The sequence below is a fragment of the Nipponia nippon genome, unplaced genomic scaffold, assembly GCF_047370975.1.
Source record: "Nipponia nippon isolate SJK-2023a ecotype South Korea unplaced genomic scaffold, ASM4737097v1 scaffold_4, whole genome shotgun sequence".
Classification (NCBI taxonomy): domain Eukaryota; kingdom Metazoa; phylum Chordata; class Aves; order Pelecaniformes; family Threskiornithidae; genus Nipponia; species Nipponia nippon.
Genome location: NW_028262358.1, coordinates 92430818 through 92448499, shown reverse-complemented (window position 1 = coordinate 92448499; position 17682 = coordinate 92430818). Strand labels below are relative to the sequence as shown.

General features: G+C 38.5%; 1 protein-coding gene across 2 annotated transcripts in view; it reads left to right on the top strand.

Moving 5' to 3' along the window:
• Nucleotides 1-17682, top strand: part of CD109 (CD109 molecule) — an 81095-nt gene that overhangs the window by 21619 nt on the left and 41794 nt on the right. For both annotated transcript variants that reach the window (XM_087776695.1, XM_087776696.1), the window contains 9 exons: nucleotides 6949-6988; nucleotides 7623-7707; nucleotides 9947-10043; nucleotides 11109-11244; nucleotides 12135-12244; nucleotides 13791-14030; nucleotides 14380-14481; nucleotides 14576-14638; nucleotides 16157-16333. In XM_087776695.1, the coding sequence (XP_087632821.1) occupies nucleotides 6949-6988; nucleotides 7623-7707; nucleotides 9947-10043; nucleotides 11109-11244; nucleotides 12135-12244; nucleotides 13791-14030; nucleotides 14380-14481; nucleotides 14576-14638; nucleotides 16157-16333 (1050 nt within the window). The remainder of the gene's footprint in view (nucleotides 1-6948; nucleotides 6989-7622; nucleotides 7708-9946; nucleotides 10044-11108; nucleotides 11245-12134; nucleotides 12245-13790; nucleotides 14031-14379; nucleotides 14482-14575; nucleotides 14639-16156; nucleotides 16334-17682) is intronic.

The window sequence follows — 17682 nt, the reverse complement described above, 5'->3', positions numbered from 1 at the left end:
TGGCTGCTGCCAAAGACCAGACATTGGCCTTCACATTGGATCTACCAGGGTGCACTCTTTCCTAGGTTGTCTTTATCATATTTTATTAAGAACATCTCATTTTTTTCCCCACTCTTATATTTTTAAAGCTTAGGGTTTTAGCATTGAGTGTGACATTGAATGCGGTGTTTAGGGTTCTTAATAGAGCTCTAAATGCTTCAGTGGCACGAAGAATATCCAGGGGCTGGAATACTGTCCATCACTCTAGAATATCTTTCTCTATTCACCATTGTTACAGGAGACAGTTCAAGGTGGAAAGTACTGCAAAATGCTTTTGGTACATTTAACAAAATGCTTTCTTGGGAAACGGTAAACTTGGGCAGAACAGAAATCAGATTATCTTTTTCTATTGACAGAGGAAATGGTTAATACTTAAGAAACACTGCATTTAGTAAGTGGATAAAAGGGGAACTAGGAGATAGATATCAATATAAATGAATGTCTGAACTCTTGCATACTTCTAGGAAATCTAAAGATTCCAAGGAAATCTTAATTGTTAATAAAAGTATGAAAGAGTTTTTAAAGTTTGCTAGGAACAAAAGAAAATCCGGTGGTGGCAGAGCCCAGTAACATGAGGAAACAGTAATTATGTGGCAAAGATGGAAGCATTTAAAAGGGGTGATGGTTCTGTGTGGTTAAGTGAATCTCAGTGTGAGGAGATTTGAGAAGACCAGCAGAAGATGAACGTCCTTAGCAGAAAAGAGTAAGGGAGGTAACATGGGAAACTTCAGACCTGTCATCTGGCATGAGAAAAACAATCACAAAGGTGATTTGGGATTCCTCTGATAAAGAATTAAATTCTTTAAGGCTATTATGGATTTGGCTAATAAGGTAGATTTACTGATGTAACGGATTTTTGCAAAAGCTTTTCATTGTACAAAATCCTAATGAAAAACAGCAATGTATGTAAAGTTTGTCAAAGAAGGGTGGATTGATTTTTGGGTAATCGACACTCACCCAGGGTGTTTCTAATATAAACTGATGACAGAATTTGCGGATGGAGTCAGGGGAGAAAGCTCCATGGTGGGAGACTGCAGAAGTCCCACCTGTTGACTGTATATCAAAGGATCAAATGAATCAATGGATTTATTGATTACAGTCTGTTAGTGCCGTTATAGGTTTTAAAAGGCTTTTTAATCTAGTGGAGAAAGGCATAGTATGAACCAACTAATAGAAATTGAAGCCAAATTCTCTTGGGCATATATATATCTTTCATCAATGAGGCTTTTAATCACTGGAACAAAAAAAAAAAAAGGGAGTGAGAGCTTCTCTGTTACTCAGTGTTTTAGCATCAGAAATGATTGCCTTTTTGGAAGATGCATTATAATAATGCAGGTTGCTGGAGTAGCTGAATACTTGAGTAACCAAACCTGGGATAAAAGCAGGTCAGGCTAAATGGTTCCTTCTGTCATTAAACTCTTTGAATTGAAAATTAAAATAGAGGAGAAAAAGAACAGTGTATTATATACAAAAAAAGAATTGTAGGCTTTGGGGTCCAGAAAAACCTGGCTATCCTTACAATTCTTATCCTGTGGGGATAAAACAGCAACCCCAAGCCCCACATGTGGAAGCTTATGTTGTTTACTTTCAGGCTCCTTTTCCTCCATCATTCACACTTGCTCTGCTTTAATTTTCAAATTCTATGTTAAAAGAATATAATTAGAAAGCAATATGCAGTATATTTCTGTAGCATGTGCGTACACAGCATCTTATGTTGGATAAAGCTATCGTGCAGAACATATTAAATAACTATCGCAACATTCACACTATTACACTAGGTCTATCTAGTGGGTTGTCTCACAGACTTATTTTTTTGATAGCATGTCGTACCATTGGATTAATGAAACCTGCAAGAAACCTTGCAGAATAAAGAAAAAGAACTTTTCTGATGGGAAGCTCTTTTTGATTCTCTTGGTTACAAGTGAGCTTATGCCCTGAAATACAAGGTCGTGTGGGATGGGATTCAGTTTGAGGTTTAATACAAGTGGTTGTCTGTATGTAGGTGATATGGTGGAGGTTTAGTTGGTGTTCAGTGAAAGCTAGTGAGTGACCTGGATCACTCCGAGTGGGTATTCCTAGCTATTGCCTGGATATTCCTCACTGTTCTGCAGCTGCTCAGCGGTCCAAGGGAGGTACAGGTGTTTTCTGTGTCATATATAAAGTTGTATGGATTCATCAATCCCTTCCTGATAACAGAGGTCACTGAGAACTTAGATTTACTGCTAAGGAATACTTAGTATATATCTGGCATTTTTAATAGATATGCCTACCTATCCTTAATTAGTACAGCTCGCCCTGGGTCCACATGGGATCCAGCGCAGCTTATGGATCTACTCAGGGCTTTAGGAACATCTTCAGATGGCAAACCCAGGCCGATCTCCTCATGACTTAGCTATCCTGGTGCCACGACCTGAGCTTTCTAGTTAAATAGTCAACTGTCCAGCCTTTCTATCTCAAGTTGCCCTCTTGTCTTTAAAGAGTGTTGTTAAGTCAGTAAATAACATTTCCCTTCCACTGGTTACAGAGCAGTTCCCAAGTGTACCAAGTTTGGATTCCTGGAATTACCGCCTCTGAATCCTGTTTTAAATCAGGTTCTGGCTTCTTGCTGCTGTTAAACATCCTGTAGTACTTTTTAATAAGAGTTCAGGTGTTAGTACAGCTGGTCCAAGAAAACTCAAGACAGAGTAATTACAGTCTGGTTCCCAAGTCTCCACCTTGTATTTTAGTTGGATATTGTATATTTCCTGTTGTGGAGCCTGGTGCTGAAAGGCTTTTAGTGGCCGAGTTTGAGTAGTAGGCATCTCTGACCAGAAGTTGTTCCTAGTTATAAGTTATATTTTATATAAGTTATATTTTGTAATCTAATATGTGGAAGTTGTTATTTGGAAATTTATGATCAAATATTGAAGAGTGGTAATGTTTCAGGTGCAACGAGGACTTTCTAAAATATTTTTGAAGAGAATTATGGTTTTTTAAAAGCTTCGGCTGTAAAGCAACTTTCAAAATCAACTGGGGTTGATTATATAGTTTACACTTTAAATTTTTTAACTTTTGAGGTTTTATGTATGTTACAGTGTATCCACAGTGAATTCTGTGATGTTTTACTGCTAGGTCAGCTACAGATTTCACATGTGATCCATTGAGTTTGAGGTTATATCATTACTTAAAATAAGTGTCACCCTCCTTCAAAAACCAGACTGTATGTAAAACCTTTGGACTTGGCTGCGTATTCAGTAGTTTGCAAATGAGCACTGATATTTAATCAGGATCTGATAGTGTGAATACTGGCAACAATGGTGGGACTCCCCTTGGTTTCTGGAGACCGTGCTGGTGGATTTGAACAGCAGTTTGGGAATTCACACGGAATTTTATTTTGGGGTTTATTTCCTGCATGTGAAAATAAAGCATGAAAGTGATGATGAAACGCTTCTGTTAATTCTGTCTAGCTAAAAATTGTTTTATTTAGCTGCAAAGCAGAAGCGGAGGCGTGTTTCTGAGGCGGGCCGTGAGATGGCGGTGTAGCCACGGGCATACAGGCGGTGCCAGCACCGCGTTTTCAGGGCGAAGCCCTGAGACCACACCCAGAGTCTTTCCTCAGGCCATAACTTATGACGCACGTAAATGTCAGAAACAAATAAGAAAGTGGACCTAGACCAGATTCGTTTCAGGGACTTTCAATTGCCAAAGAAGAAGAAAAAATTTTGAGGGAACAATTCCTGTGATCTCACTTGTTAGATTAGACCCAAATGACTTCAAACAGGACTGTTCATCACAGAGGAGCAAAATCTGGACGGTAGTTGTTAGTGATTCTTAGGTGTCAGGATCCACAGCATCAAAGGCTCAACTGCAGAAAGGCTCCATCATCGTCACAATCTCAGAGTATTTATGAGTCTCTTTTTGTCACTTTTTTCTTAACACTCTGGGCAATGTGCACAGAATGTAATAGATGTTTTGCAGTTAAAGAAATGGTGATTTAGAGCAAAATGCTAATAGTCTGGAAGGGTGAGTGTGTTTAAGAAGCAGGAGAAGGAATGGAAGACAAAAAGTGTACTAGAATAAAGCAGCGCTGGAAACAAGTAGAATAAGCATAGTGTTATTTTCCTATCTTAATAAAAAAAAAAAACCCTCTCTTGGGTTGTATATATAACTTACTGCTTGTCTCAAAAGCCAGCACTCCTGGAAACTGGTTTAACAACTTCCACTCCAAAATATTTGAACAATATTTGCCAGAGAGGCAGCCCTGCCCCGAAGAGCTAAAATGATACGGAGTGGTTGAAGTGCTGTTACTTGTCCTATTCCAAACCAGTTTGGCTGAAAAGCGTGCGTTAGTGGGAAATCTGTCTTGGTATTCAAATCATCAAGATGACCTAGTAGGGTCTTTTCCTTTCTCTGCACTGTGAAGCGCGGCTTGCTTTCTGTCATAAAAATTGTCATTTTAGAGAAGGTACAGCCAAGAGCGCTAGTCTCACTTTAATCTCTGTTTTCTACTGCTTACAGTTCTCTTAGCTTTTTTTTTTTTTTTTTGACTTCTAAGGTAATGTGAAACAAAATCTCATTTTCAAGGGAGATGCTTTTCCGTCCTGCCAGCTGGGGTAACGTTCTGTTCATGGTTTGCTTAATGGCAAGGGTGACATATATATGCTTAACATTGGAAATAAAAGATGTACAGAGAACCAGACATGAGATAAATTTACTACAGGTCATTTTCCTAAGATACCTGTTCCTAAGATTACCTGATAGTAATCTGATTGTGGACTGCATGTCTGTGCTGTAGCATTTTGTGTTGTAAGGTTTATGATCTGCGCAAGTGTTGTAAAAATAACAGATTCTGCGTTTATCTTTTCAAACCTAGGAATATAAAAATGGCAATTATTTTGGTGATCAGTGACTTAATCATGAAATCGGTAGCAATCTGATTTTTACTTTGATAGAAGTCTTTTGCTAGGAAAAGTGTAAATATAGAGGTATAAGGGGCTTGGTCTAGCATGCCTAATTGCAAAGTCGTTTATCAGTTATAATTGTTTCCAACTTGGATCCTGGTCCTAGGGCTTTTCCCACAGGAGTTCTCAGTTTATCCTCTCTTGCCACAGACACTCATTCCCATCTGACATATCTTGATGCTACCTGACAATTGGTTATCCAATTCAGTCTCCTTTGCCCTACATTTCAAACCATGTTCACTGAGATACTCCAGCACATATGATAACTTGTAGCGGTGTTACTGTTCTCAGGAATAATCAAAGTAATCAGACTTCTGAGCTCCACATCAGCATAACCTCATCATGCAATTGAGGAGCAGCTGGCGATATTAACCTTTCAAAATAGCCACCTCCTAGTGACAGACTGTTGTCATTCTTGATCTTTCCCCTATTTCCCAGAAGACTCTTAAGCAAAGAGGCAAAATAGGCTTTCAAAAGGAGCCTCTCCCTTCCTGTCCTTTGCGAAGTGGAGACTCCTTTGGTTTCTCAGCCCATTCTTCCAGCCCAGCTGAGCTCAGATTTTCCTCTTGGAAAATCATTGCTCCAGTGTAATCCCTGTGTCAAGCAGATCAGCTGAGATTCAGAGCTCCAGTTCTAACTGCTGCTGCTGGTAAATCACCTCATGCCCTTTCCCTGCTGATGGCAGCTTTTGGTATGATGCTGTAGAAAAATAATTGAATGAGGGTTATATGTCTGCCGACAAATGACATACATGCTTGGTCAGAATCATAGAACTGTTTACGTTGGAAAAGACCTTTAAGATCACCGAGTCCAACTGTAAACCTATCACTGCCAAGTCCACCACTAAACCATGCCCATAAGCACCCACATCTACATGTCTTCTAAATACCTCCAGGGATGGGGACTCAACCACTTCCCTGGGCAGCCTGTGCCAATGCTTGATAACCCTTTCAGTGAAGAAATTTTTCCTAATATTGAATTTAAACCTCCCCTGGCATAACTTGAATTACTCACACTTTAGCAAGAAAGAACAATCAAATAAGACAACAAAAAGCAAAATTTATGTGGCTGACTACCATGATGTTTTGGTCAACTGTCATTGTATCAAGGAACAGAAATAGCTGCTGAATTTTTAATGTTCAGAGAGTGAAAAAAAAACTTTAAAATGAATTTCAAACAATGTGCCACATATGGCCTGATGTACCCCATCTCAAAGAAATGCCAGAATATGCTTTCAGATACCCTCCTGACGAAAAGCAGGAAATAAGTAAAAAAATTAGAAAAATAGGAAAATAGACGAGAACATAAGTAACAATATATTGTATAGTTGTTTATTTCTTCCACTGATTTTTAACTAACAAATAAACAAGACAGGAAGATATAACCCAAGAATATCTCTGCTGAAGTAAGTATGCACTGTAGACTGTAACAAAATTTTAGCTGCCTTTTGAGTAAATGAAGAAACTTAAGATTATACATGCTTTTGAAATGGCCTTGTCCTCTAGATAGACACTGTAGGAGCTTCTCTTTTGTGTAGAGATACTTGAGTTAATTTTAAATGAGCTAGTAAAGATGCTGCTGGTAGGTCGGTCATGGTTTATCATGATGACTGTGAGTACTTATGGTAGGTTATTTTAGGCTAGCTAGCTCGGAAATTTGTTGTTTTATACAGAAACCAGCCGTATGTAGAGGTCTGAAGATCGGAAGCTCCACAAGCTCTTCATTATATATACTCACAATCTGCGTCATGTGAGCTTCTGTTTCCTTCTGTGGTGCAAATACATACTACTGGTTCCTACAAGAGCTTCGTAACAGGAGCTGATAATGGTTGAGCCATGATTTAAAATCACATCATGTCAGAAATTGTAATTTAACTTGAATATGGGTGGGATTTGGCCTAGAAGGTATGTTAAACTTGCTAATCTAACCACAATTGTATGTATTTTCTCATATGATTTTTTTCCAATAGGGTCAAGTTCATTATCAAAGATTTAAAGTGATGGAATACGGTAAGTTTTACTTAAGGGCATTTAGTAGCGACCAAAATGGGTAGTTGGTTCTCCATTAATTTAGACTAGCTTCCCTTGGCTAGCACAAACCTTTTGAATACTCCCAGAAAGTCTAATGTCCAAATCTCTTGCTTCTCTGAGACTGACTCTGTGTCCTGGGAAAAACGTTGTCTTATCAGCTGCTGTGTTTATCTTTGGTAGTTTTAATGACCTACCACTGTAGTGTCTGGATTTCACGCAATCTTTAAAATACTTACTTTAAGCCTATGAGATGCAGTTATTGTCCCTGTTTTTCCAGAATCATGCAGGCAATGTGGTCATCCCAAAATATCTGTATAATGTCTGATCATGAAGCTTGCTGATGATTCTGTAAAGGCCGAAAAAGCTAAACATTTTATATTTCAGTCTTAAAAGCTTGTGTGCAGGCTGCTCCTATGATGCTTGTTCTCCTTTCAACAAAAAGTCTTAGTCTGGGGCATGCATGAGATTGGGTTAAAAATATATCTTACCTTATATTCCTTAGGAAACTGTAGTAGTCTTTATAATATTATATGTCCTACCCTTACTACTTAAAAAAAGAAAAAAATATTATTTCTTGTGTGAATTTAATGCTTTCTGTAATTTTTTTTTTAAGTTTTACCAAAATTTGATGTTATGATAACAACACCATTATACTACTCTTTGAAAGAGGAAGACGTAACTGGTGTTGTCACTGCAAAGTAAGTAAATCATTGATACCATTGTCACCCTCACTCTTAAGAAAATTATTGTAGGTCTCTAAGAGTCAAAGTGAAAACTTATATTTAGAATGTTAAAAAAGTACCTTCTAGTCAAAATTAGTTGGCTAGCATCCATTTCTAGTTACTGGATTTTGTGATAACAATGTTAGATAAATCTTCAGACTTCTAGTTGTTTTTTTGGCCTGGTAAATGTATTTCTAGACTATAGCCAAGACACTTTTAGCTACCTTATTCAGAAAATTTCTTGAGTGTTTTACTTATGATGTATATTTTGAGGCCTTTTTTTTGTTTGTTTTTATGGCTCTTTTATGGTGCTCTCCAATTTATCACATCAAGGTCTGTAGGTAGAGTAACTATATTTTATTAGACCACTTGGAAAATTATGCAAACTTCTATGCACATCTTTCTTGATCTAATTTATCCACATTGTGGATTTGAAGTATAGTCTTCTCCTGCCTATCAAAATACCTATACCTATAAATGGGTGAAGCATTAAAAACTCTTGAGAAATTCAGAAGAGACTTCACTGTAGACTATTGTATAAATAATATTTTATTTTTCAGCTGAACAAATATCTAGACAAAAAATTTAGCATGCATTAATCTCAAATAGAAATTAATTTTATTTCGGGAAGATGAGAGCCAGATAGAGCTACCTGGTAGATCCATTCCAGAAGACCTGAAATAAAAGGTCTTTTGTGGGTTATTTAATGCCATAAAATACATACCTTCTAAACAAGCGCTTCATTTATAAGTGAAATACAGAAATGATTGTTTAACAAGCTATTTAAGTTAAATATTTGGACTTTTGAGAAAAAGCTTCCTTTCCTAGAGGGAATGCAACCTGATATTATAAACCATCTAGGTTTCTCATAAGGGGCAATTTTTTTAAAAAGGTTTTCCTCAATTTTTTTTCCCATTCTGCTTTGCTTTTGGAATCCATTATATGCCAATGTGAATTTAGTTTCCTAAGTTGTTTTGGTCTTCCACAGGGTACTTGGCTCCTTCATTAGGTATACTCGTAAGATACTTGAAAGTGTACCTGTCTGCTGCAATAAATCCAGACTTGGATGCAAGTGAATTGTCTGAGATTGAATCCCAGCAGTGCAAAAGTTTTACTGATATGTCATAATTATTTATAGGGAATGACTTCATTCCTGGTGACTGTTTTTATAGGCATAATGCCTCTGTATACAAAGAGTTTATATGTTCCTTACACTTGTAGATGTCGTAAAACCCTTTTCCTTTCTCATCTCTGAAGTATTATTAGATTAAGTTAAGTACAGGGATGCTACCCAATGACAGTATCATTTCAAGGTTAATGGCAGCTTATTACTGTAATTAGGTCTGCTTGGAAAGACTGAGTTCAGGTGCAAGACAGTGTTGTTAGAGTTCTTCCTGTAACTATGCTATTTGATTATTCTTTCCCTCTGCTTTTCAGCTTTGATATTTCTTAAGGGGCTGCCAATCAAATCCATAATGATTTAAAGTACTTAAAGTTACCATATCTGAATGTATTACTGCTGATGGACTAGAATGATTTTGGGTTCCTCCCTGCTTTCTCTGTCTGAATCTGATAATGTCATGGCTTCTCTTATGTACAACTTGGAAACATTTATACAAAATTTTTATTTTATTGCTGCTCACTGACTGCAGGTTGCTAATGGCATTCTAAGAAGTGAATATGTTACAGTTTTCAGATTTGCCACAGCTGCAAATTATGTTTGCCATTTAATAATGCCATGATTTCTTTGGACTGTGATTACTAAATAGTTTGAGTACAAATATCTTGAGATCTCTCATTTTGTGTTGGCAGCATTTGGGAAGCAAAACACTTGCACTTCCCACGTCCCATTTTGACTCTACTGCATATTAATTATGATGCTACATTGGTGTTCTATTCAATAACTTGCTTTCAGCTTAGCTTAATATAGTTAATTTTCCTACATTGTACAGCCCATAATAATAGGAATGGGTCTATAGAGCTCATGTGCAGGAAAGTGCAGCACTGTGTATCTGCTCCAGGTTTTGGGCTTCTGACTTTAGTGTTGACAAACTGGTCTCGGTATTGAAAACTCCATGTTTCAAAGTACAAATGTGTTCTAGCCATGTTTGAGGCCAGGGAAAAATATTTTAGTAGAATCTTTTCCCTTGAGAGCTCTTCAGGAGCCCAAGCCCTGGAGGTGGTGTGTTGTTTGACTTTGACTGATGTGTTTCAGGTACACGTATGGAAAGCCAGTAAAGGGAACTGTAACAGTCACTTGCCTTTCTGTCTCTTACTGGACAAATAAGAGAAATATAACAACAACAATGGAGGTGAGTCTTCTGTTAGCAGTTTGTGGCGTTGTAGACTTTAAGCCTGTGTCCCCCTTTGTAGGTTACATATGCCTGGGACCATTCTTGAGTGCTGAGTTCAGCTGGCATGGTCTATGGAGTCACTTGCATGAATAGTGTTAAACTCTCTTTAATTTCCAAAATAAAGTGTCGACATTCAGACTACTTGTGGGAATGATACTTGGGCACTGTGGTCCCTTGAACTGTGCCTGGAAGTTATTTTGGAGAGTGCTAGTTGGCCCAGGTAGAAAAACGTTCCAGGAGCCGCTGTAGCAGCGTAGGTGATGGAGGACCCACGCCCAGGAACGCTCCCTGGCCCCGTGTGTGCCCCTACACACGCAGCCCTGTGTTACAAGGCCAGAGGAGACCACTGCAATTGTCTATGTGGAGACCAAAGTGTTTTGCCTAGTAAGTACATTGGAGTTACTCTTCTAGTTGTAACCTGGAGCATGAAATTTAAAAAGTCATGCGGTTTTGATCTGAAGACTTAAAAGTGGTGATAGATTCATGGCATCCTTTTGCAAAATCAGTCATTTTACTTTTGAGCTGTGGACTATGTTTAAAACAGGTTCAATTTCTGCTAAATTATGTGCCTGTTGTTTTCTGTTGGCTGACTTCAGCAGTTGGCTGACTTCAGTGCCTTCAGCAGCACTTAGCCCACAGAAACTCTCAGCTCAGGGGTGCTTGATAGGGTGTACCCTGCTCCTCAGGCAGAGACCTGTTCATTGTATTTTTCAGTAAAGCATAGGCACCACTGCTCTGGCCATATAGAACTGGATAATTCTAGATATTAGGGGAAAAAAAAAAGTAACTTTCTCCATAAGGCATTGTTGACTAAAAAGTAATGAACTTCTACTGGATTTAATAAAAATGGTTACTGAGAGCAAAAAATAAAGGTCAGCTTTCATAATTTTCTGGTGTTGATACTCCAGAACTTGTGTGTGGGGAGGGCTACAGGACTTAACCAGAAATAAGCTGTTGTAGATGGAAAGGTGTCCTTGGCTTTGCTGGCTCAACATTTTTTTTTTTTTTTGTTCTCCATTGCAGATAAATGGATCTGTGAATGTAACCTGTAACAAGCTTATGTTGCAAAGCTTGAACGCTGATCAGTCGTGGCACCAAGGAGACAGTGATTACACAGAGCCAATAGAAATTATTGCAGTGGTCACTGAGTCGCTCACAGGTATGTGGCTGTGTGATGTCTTCCGAGAGAAATCCAAAGAGTAGGTGGTGCTGGAAGAGCTTACCGCTGTGTGGAAGGGCTTGGAGTGCTAGAAAAGCATCATGTGCTGATGGCAGTATGAACCATCTACATGCAAATATATTATCTGAAAAAAAATATTATCTGAACTGTTGCTTGCCTAGATATTAAATAGTTTAACCAGCTGTTAACTCAGTTGAATACAGTTCTATGCTAAAAAGTTTATTAAATAACCAAGAAATATGTTCAGATGCAGGCTTAAAGTCAATGATTGATCACTTTTGATTAGAAGAACAGGCATAAAGAATTTCTAGCATTAGCCTGAGTCTTACAAACTTAGTTTAATCATAAACTTACCTTGTTTGTTTGTGAACCACATCAGTAGAAAGACTTCTCTGGCCCCACGTTGTCCACTGTCTACCCTCTTCTAGACCAGCTGATTTACAAACTGAGCCTTTTTGTGAGTTCATGTTCCACTGCACCTTGCATATTAGAAAAAAAATCATTTGTACAGAATTTCTGCCTGTCCCAGAAACTAGGTTTCATTAGTGACTTTCTGTAGAAACCCTGGCAAGGTGAAGTTGGCTGATTTGGGATTCATAAGTTCCTTCCTTGTGTCATTCTGACATAGTCTGCATGGAGTAGAGCGCTATGTGGTATGGATTATTTAGCGTTGTGGAAGACAGTACCAGTACATATACCACCTTTCTACTGATCCTTAGCCGGACAGATGAAGAGTGACAGGAGTAGAAATGGTGAAAAATATGATAGAATTATTTAAAAATCATGGATAGTATTATTAAATAGTATTGCTGCTAAAGGAATATGTATGTTAAAAGCATGTTGTCTAAACACATACAATTATTCAACAGGAATCTCCCAAAATTCAAGTACCATCATATTTCCAAAGCAAAGTGACTATTTTATTGAATTTATGGACTACACTAGAGTTATAAAACCGTCTCTGAACTTCATAGCTACTGTAAGTTCTTTTGTTTTATTATGATCTGTGCATAAACAAATGTGACTTCTTCTCCTGCATTTTTGCTTAGATGCCAAAGTTTGCCTTGGATTTTTAAGTATAATTTACAGATTTGTTTTCAAATTACCTGTTTTTCATGATACATATTGGCAGATACTAATCTTAGAGGTGTTTGCTCTAGAAAAGGATAAAGTGGCAGGGAAAGCTCTAGTGTATATATTTGAGTATAGTTTGTCAGCATTCTTATGGAAGAGAAATCTTTCTGGTTTATAGCTGTTTGTTTTCCATTAGGTGACTGTGCTTTAAAACAATAGAGTAGTTATTGAGTCCCAACCCTCCTAATAATATTTGTATATGGAAGTTCGTATATATATACACACACAAATATATACTTTATATAATGGATATATATATAATTAAGCAGCATATTGCATATTGCCTAACTGCATTTTGCTTGAAAAGGGGAATCGACTTTACAATTCTTGAGCCTTTACTGTATAGAAATCAGACCTAAATGCCAATAAAATAGGCTGAATATACACTTTCAGAGTAGATTGGCTCAAGCCATAGCTTTGTGCTAGCCTGATCATTTGGGTGTTTGGTTTTTGTCCTTTTCATTTTCCTTGCCAGCATCCCAGTTTGACTCCAGCTCTGACCTGCTGCTTCTTCCTCTTCCAAAGGTGAGCTGAGTGAGAGTTAGCTGAGGCATTTAGCAACGCTTGCAGCTGGCAGAGAAGAAGGTATCAGTTATGCTCCCAGAGGAGTGTGAAGGAACAACTGCTGCTCTTACTAGTCAGTGTAGACTCTGTACAGAGAGAGGATAGGAAGATAATGGCTGAGGAGGAAAGGTAATGGAGTGACAGACCTCTGGATTGAAAAAGGGAAACATTAGTTTGCTGCTTTTAAATGTAGAAGTTGAATTTTTGGAGTGTGGAATGCAGAAGGATATTGGTTTTGCTATGAATGAGAATCTGCTTGAATATGGGACTAAAGGTTGATGTAAGTTGTGGTGCTGGTTGATGGATGCTGGAGTTGCAGACTGTCAATTTTGGGCCTGTTTTAAGTCTTTTCTTCAGCTCATTTGATGAATCCATAAAGACATCTGACTCAGCACCATCTCTGCTCATCTGAGACATTTTCTGGCACATGATGTAATGTTAGGATGTCCTTTGTTGTAGTAGTGAGATACAAGTGATAAAATTAAATATTCAGGCTGTAGGTAGGATATGTATAATTTGTGTGAGAGACAAGCATCTTCAACAAGAAGAGTAATTGGGAGAGCTGAAAGGCAGGTCACCTTTCAGTTCCATCTGCTTTGCTTTTGCTCTTTTTTTATTCCCTGGAGTTATGAATAATTTTGTTCTTGGACAACTTGCCTACCTGCAGTGCTTACAAGGGATTAAAAATAAAGTTACTGATGTGTGAGAAATGTGAGGATGCCCTTGGTTTTTTGATATGGTGTGAGTGCAGATATGGTTACCTGTCATGCATCGTGCATTTTAGCTTTACCCTGTTTGATGGGTGTTTTCTTTCTTTTTGTTTTTAGCTAAAGGTGACACGTTCTGATAGTAACCAGCTGACAGCTGAAGAGAGGCAGAATCTTGTCACAATCACTGCACAACAGTCAGACCTGCTTTTTCACCACTCTTCACTTTCTCACCTTGAGAATGAGGCAACAGAGGAGAGAAATCTGACAGTCCATGTCCTGAATTACACGGTCCCAGAAAATGGAATAATTGATATTGAGTTTCCAATCCTGTCTGATACAAAAACTCTGAGAGTTCAGGTATTGCTTTGTAAAATGTTACTTTGGAGCAGTGGCATACCAAATTGAGCGGGCTGTGATATGCTATTCTTGCCATCTGCAACAGCTGATATGCCACCTACTGTTATTTTCCTTACCTCATATTCATGTTTGAGCTGGAAAGAAAGTGACAGATCCTGTCTAAATGTGATCTAATAATTGCACCAAGATAGCAAGGGAAAAAACAAAACAGATAGATACCCAAAGCAAGCAGTAAAGTGGTCCTGAACTGCAATTAAGGCTACCATGCTCTTGTAAACAGTACCATATATGTGAACATCACACAGATTTTTCTGTTTTCTTAAGAGCTTTGTTTTGCATTGTCTCACAGGCAGAGTTCCTCAGCAGTAGGACCGACATAGGTGTTTATGATGTGTTCAGCTCCCCCAGCCAGACCTATCTCCAGGTTAAAACAAAGAGCCAGGATATAAAGGTACAATCTGAGACAAAACTTGCCAAGATACGAACTGTTCGAGTTACTCATCATGTTTCCATACTCATCCATATGAATCGTATGCTTTTCCTAGGCTGGGAAGCCTTTTGAGCTGAGCATTGCAAGCAACAAGCCAGTGAGAGAGTTCCACTATCTGGTAAGTTACTGTTTTTATATATGGGGATAACCCAAGGTGACTTTTTCCAACTTGAGAAATACTCCAGTGAGTGGAATGTGATTGAACGTTAGAGAGATTCAGCATTTTTTATTGTGCTTTGTGAAAGAGGTGGCCCAAAAACTTCCTTTCCACTAGGATGGTCCTTTTTGAAAGAGAGCTCCATTTCGCTACCTAGCAGAAATCCCCATGGCACTGTAAGGAAGTGGTCTCTGGGAGAAGTGTGTCTCTGATTGGGGTGTTCGGTTATTGCTGCTTGCAGCTGTGTGAGACAAGGCTCAACTGTAAGAGCAATACTGTCTCTGTCTGTGCAGGGCACCTGCGATGGCAGAAGGGGCAGGGATGTCCCAGGAGCAGCCCAGGCTGGGACTTGTCAGCAGGACCTTGTCAGCAGGTCCACCAGCAGATGCAGGTGGAAGAAGGGGGCTGGTGGAGCCTGTACGCAGGTTCAGGACTGTCAGGGCTGAGCCTGCAGGCACGGGGTGAGGAGAAGACCTGCCTGCTGAGGAAACAGATGGTCCAGAGCGCAGGGTGGCATTTTTAACAAGGGAGCTTCGTAGGAAGCATTTTAAAATAAATGGCTTGGGTAATGGCTTGTTTAATGGCTCAGCTGCTGTACTGTATGTTACAGCATCTGGATTGAAGGGTTTCTTATAAATACCATCATCAGTCTCCCATCCTGTCTTTAACACATGCCTGTCTTGTGCACAGTCTACACCATAACGATCATGATAACTACAATTCTTTTTCTTTCAGAGACTTTAATAGTAAACTGAATAAGTAAAACCTTGGGACAATATAAAATGTGGGCATTCATGTGTATTTTCTAAAACAGAAACACTCTCTAGAAGACTTAAAAAAAATCACGTCCATGCAGTCAAAGGCAGGGAACTGCCCTTCATGGCTCTGTCTTCATTAGTAAGTGGTATGGTCCAATAGGAACAGATTTAGAGTGAAAAAGTTGATGCTGTGGGCCTGAACTCCAGGTATTTCATGGTACCTTCAGACTAGGTCTAATCTGATCTGGTAAAATGAATGCCTGTTTTTAACTGGAACACGTTAGTGGGCCCCAGTTCACACTCTCCATGGTGCAAACCAAAGTGTGGTAAGTACGGGTGTTTGGGAGATTTGCTTTTAAAATTATATTCCTGATCCAAACTCAAATGCTATTATAGATGACCCACATGACCTAGCTGTATTACTGTTGTATTTTTACGTTGTCATAGCATATGTTGTGCTGTGCACTCATTGTTGTAGTTCTTTACTTCTCCATTGTGATACAGGAATTAAAGCATGGACAAAATCTATTTCTAATATTTAAATATTACATTACCCGCCTGTTCCATACCCAGTCTCATAGAACTGGTCAACCACTTAGTTAAAAAAAAAAAAAATCACAGCTATATGTCTCTTATTTTAACAGCTATTTGCAGAAGAAATTGCAGAGCTTATGACATATTGAGATACCAACAGGTTGAGTGTTTCATTTTTTTCTTTCAGGTGTTATCTAAGGAACAAATTATGGCTTTTGGCACAAAGACTGCAAAAACATTCACTTTAACAGCAGAAAATTCCTGGGCTCCTTTGGCATGTATACTTGTATTCTACGTTGATGAGCTTGGAGTGGTTGTAAATGATGCTCTCACTGTCCCCATTCAGCCTGTTTTGGATGACAAGGTAACTATATTGAACTTGAGTCTGAGATCATGTTTTTGTCTGTTTGTTGCATGGTAAACAGTATTTTAGATCATAGGATTGTAAATGTAAAAAATTCCTCATCGAGGATCTAATCTGAGGTTTGTGTAAGTCCTTGGAAGGACTTTTGATAATACCAGTGAAGTTAGGGTCCAGCTGTTGCATATCTGAAAGAAATTTCTACTGGCCCTATGTTTTCCACATAAACAGATGCACAGCGTCTCCTTGTGTTTTTAACAGTTTGGTCAATTACTGAGCCAAAGATTGCTCTGGCCAATGTAGTGGAAAGGTACTCATAAGTGCTCTAAGTGTGGAACTGTAAACGTTTATGAAGACATTGTTCTAGCCAGACAGTGGTCACCTTGTACATGGTGTGTCATCAGTGAACGTGGCCAGTGTTCGTGTTTCATGTGACCGTGCATACTTTAACTCAAAAAAGCTTGAAGAGGAGTGGGAAAACTACTATTGCAGCAATGAAATGATTTTCCCAGCTTACTCACCAGGATGAGATTTGGTTCTTTGTGCAAATAAAAGCCTCGCTGTGACTTTTTACAGGTGAGACCACCCAAAGGCTCTCAATGGGTTCAAATTCTTCCTCCCCTATGGAAACTCTAACACTTATAACCAGACATCAGTAGGGAGACTGTTTGTCTTACTCCTGCATGAAAAATTTCTCCATTTGCTTCATGATTTATCCAAACTCAGGATATGAGCGTTGTTATCACAGGATAAGGAAGTGGAGAGGCAGGATGGTGAGAGAGCTGCAGGCACATGTTTGTTGGTTATGGTTATTATGTACCAGTATCTGAAGAATCTAAATAAACAGAAAACAAATAAGATAATTTAGTTGAAACTTAGGAATTTTAGGATAGCTATAGGAAGATATTTCTAATGAGGAAGGCATAACAGTTTGGTTCAGCCTTCTGGAAACAAGCTGAAATCTTTCCACTGATTGCAGTGTCCACAAATAGATTGCATTATATTTTGTAGAATTGAGGTGAGGCCTGATCTTGGAAACACCAGTTTGATTATAGTTTATGGATGAAAAACACGATCCTAGTGTATATACAGAGAGGATGAAAAATTGAGATGATTGATAAATTATGAGAATTTAGTATCAACCTACTGTATTTGCTGTATTTCACTGGATAATGAAAAAATGTAAAATAAGGAAAGAACTGATCTCAAAGGCTTCAAAATTTCAAGCTATTTCCGTTTCGCCATTTCAAGCTAGCCACTGAAATTAATTCAGTACTGTGGAAAGCTACTTTCTCTGCAATTGGTAACCTTGCCTAACATTTGATTTCTGTAAATGAGTTGGTAAAATCAAA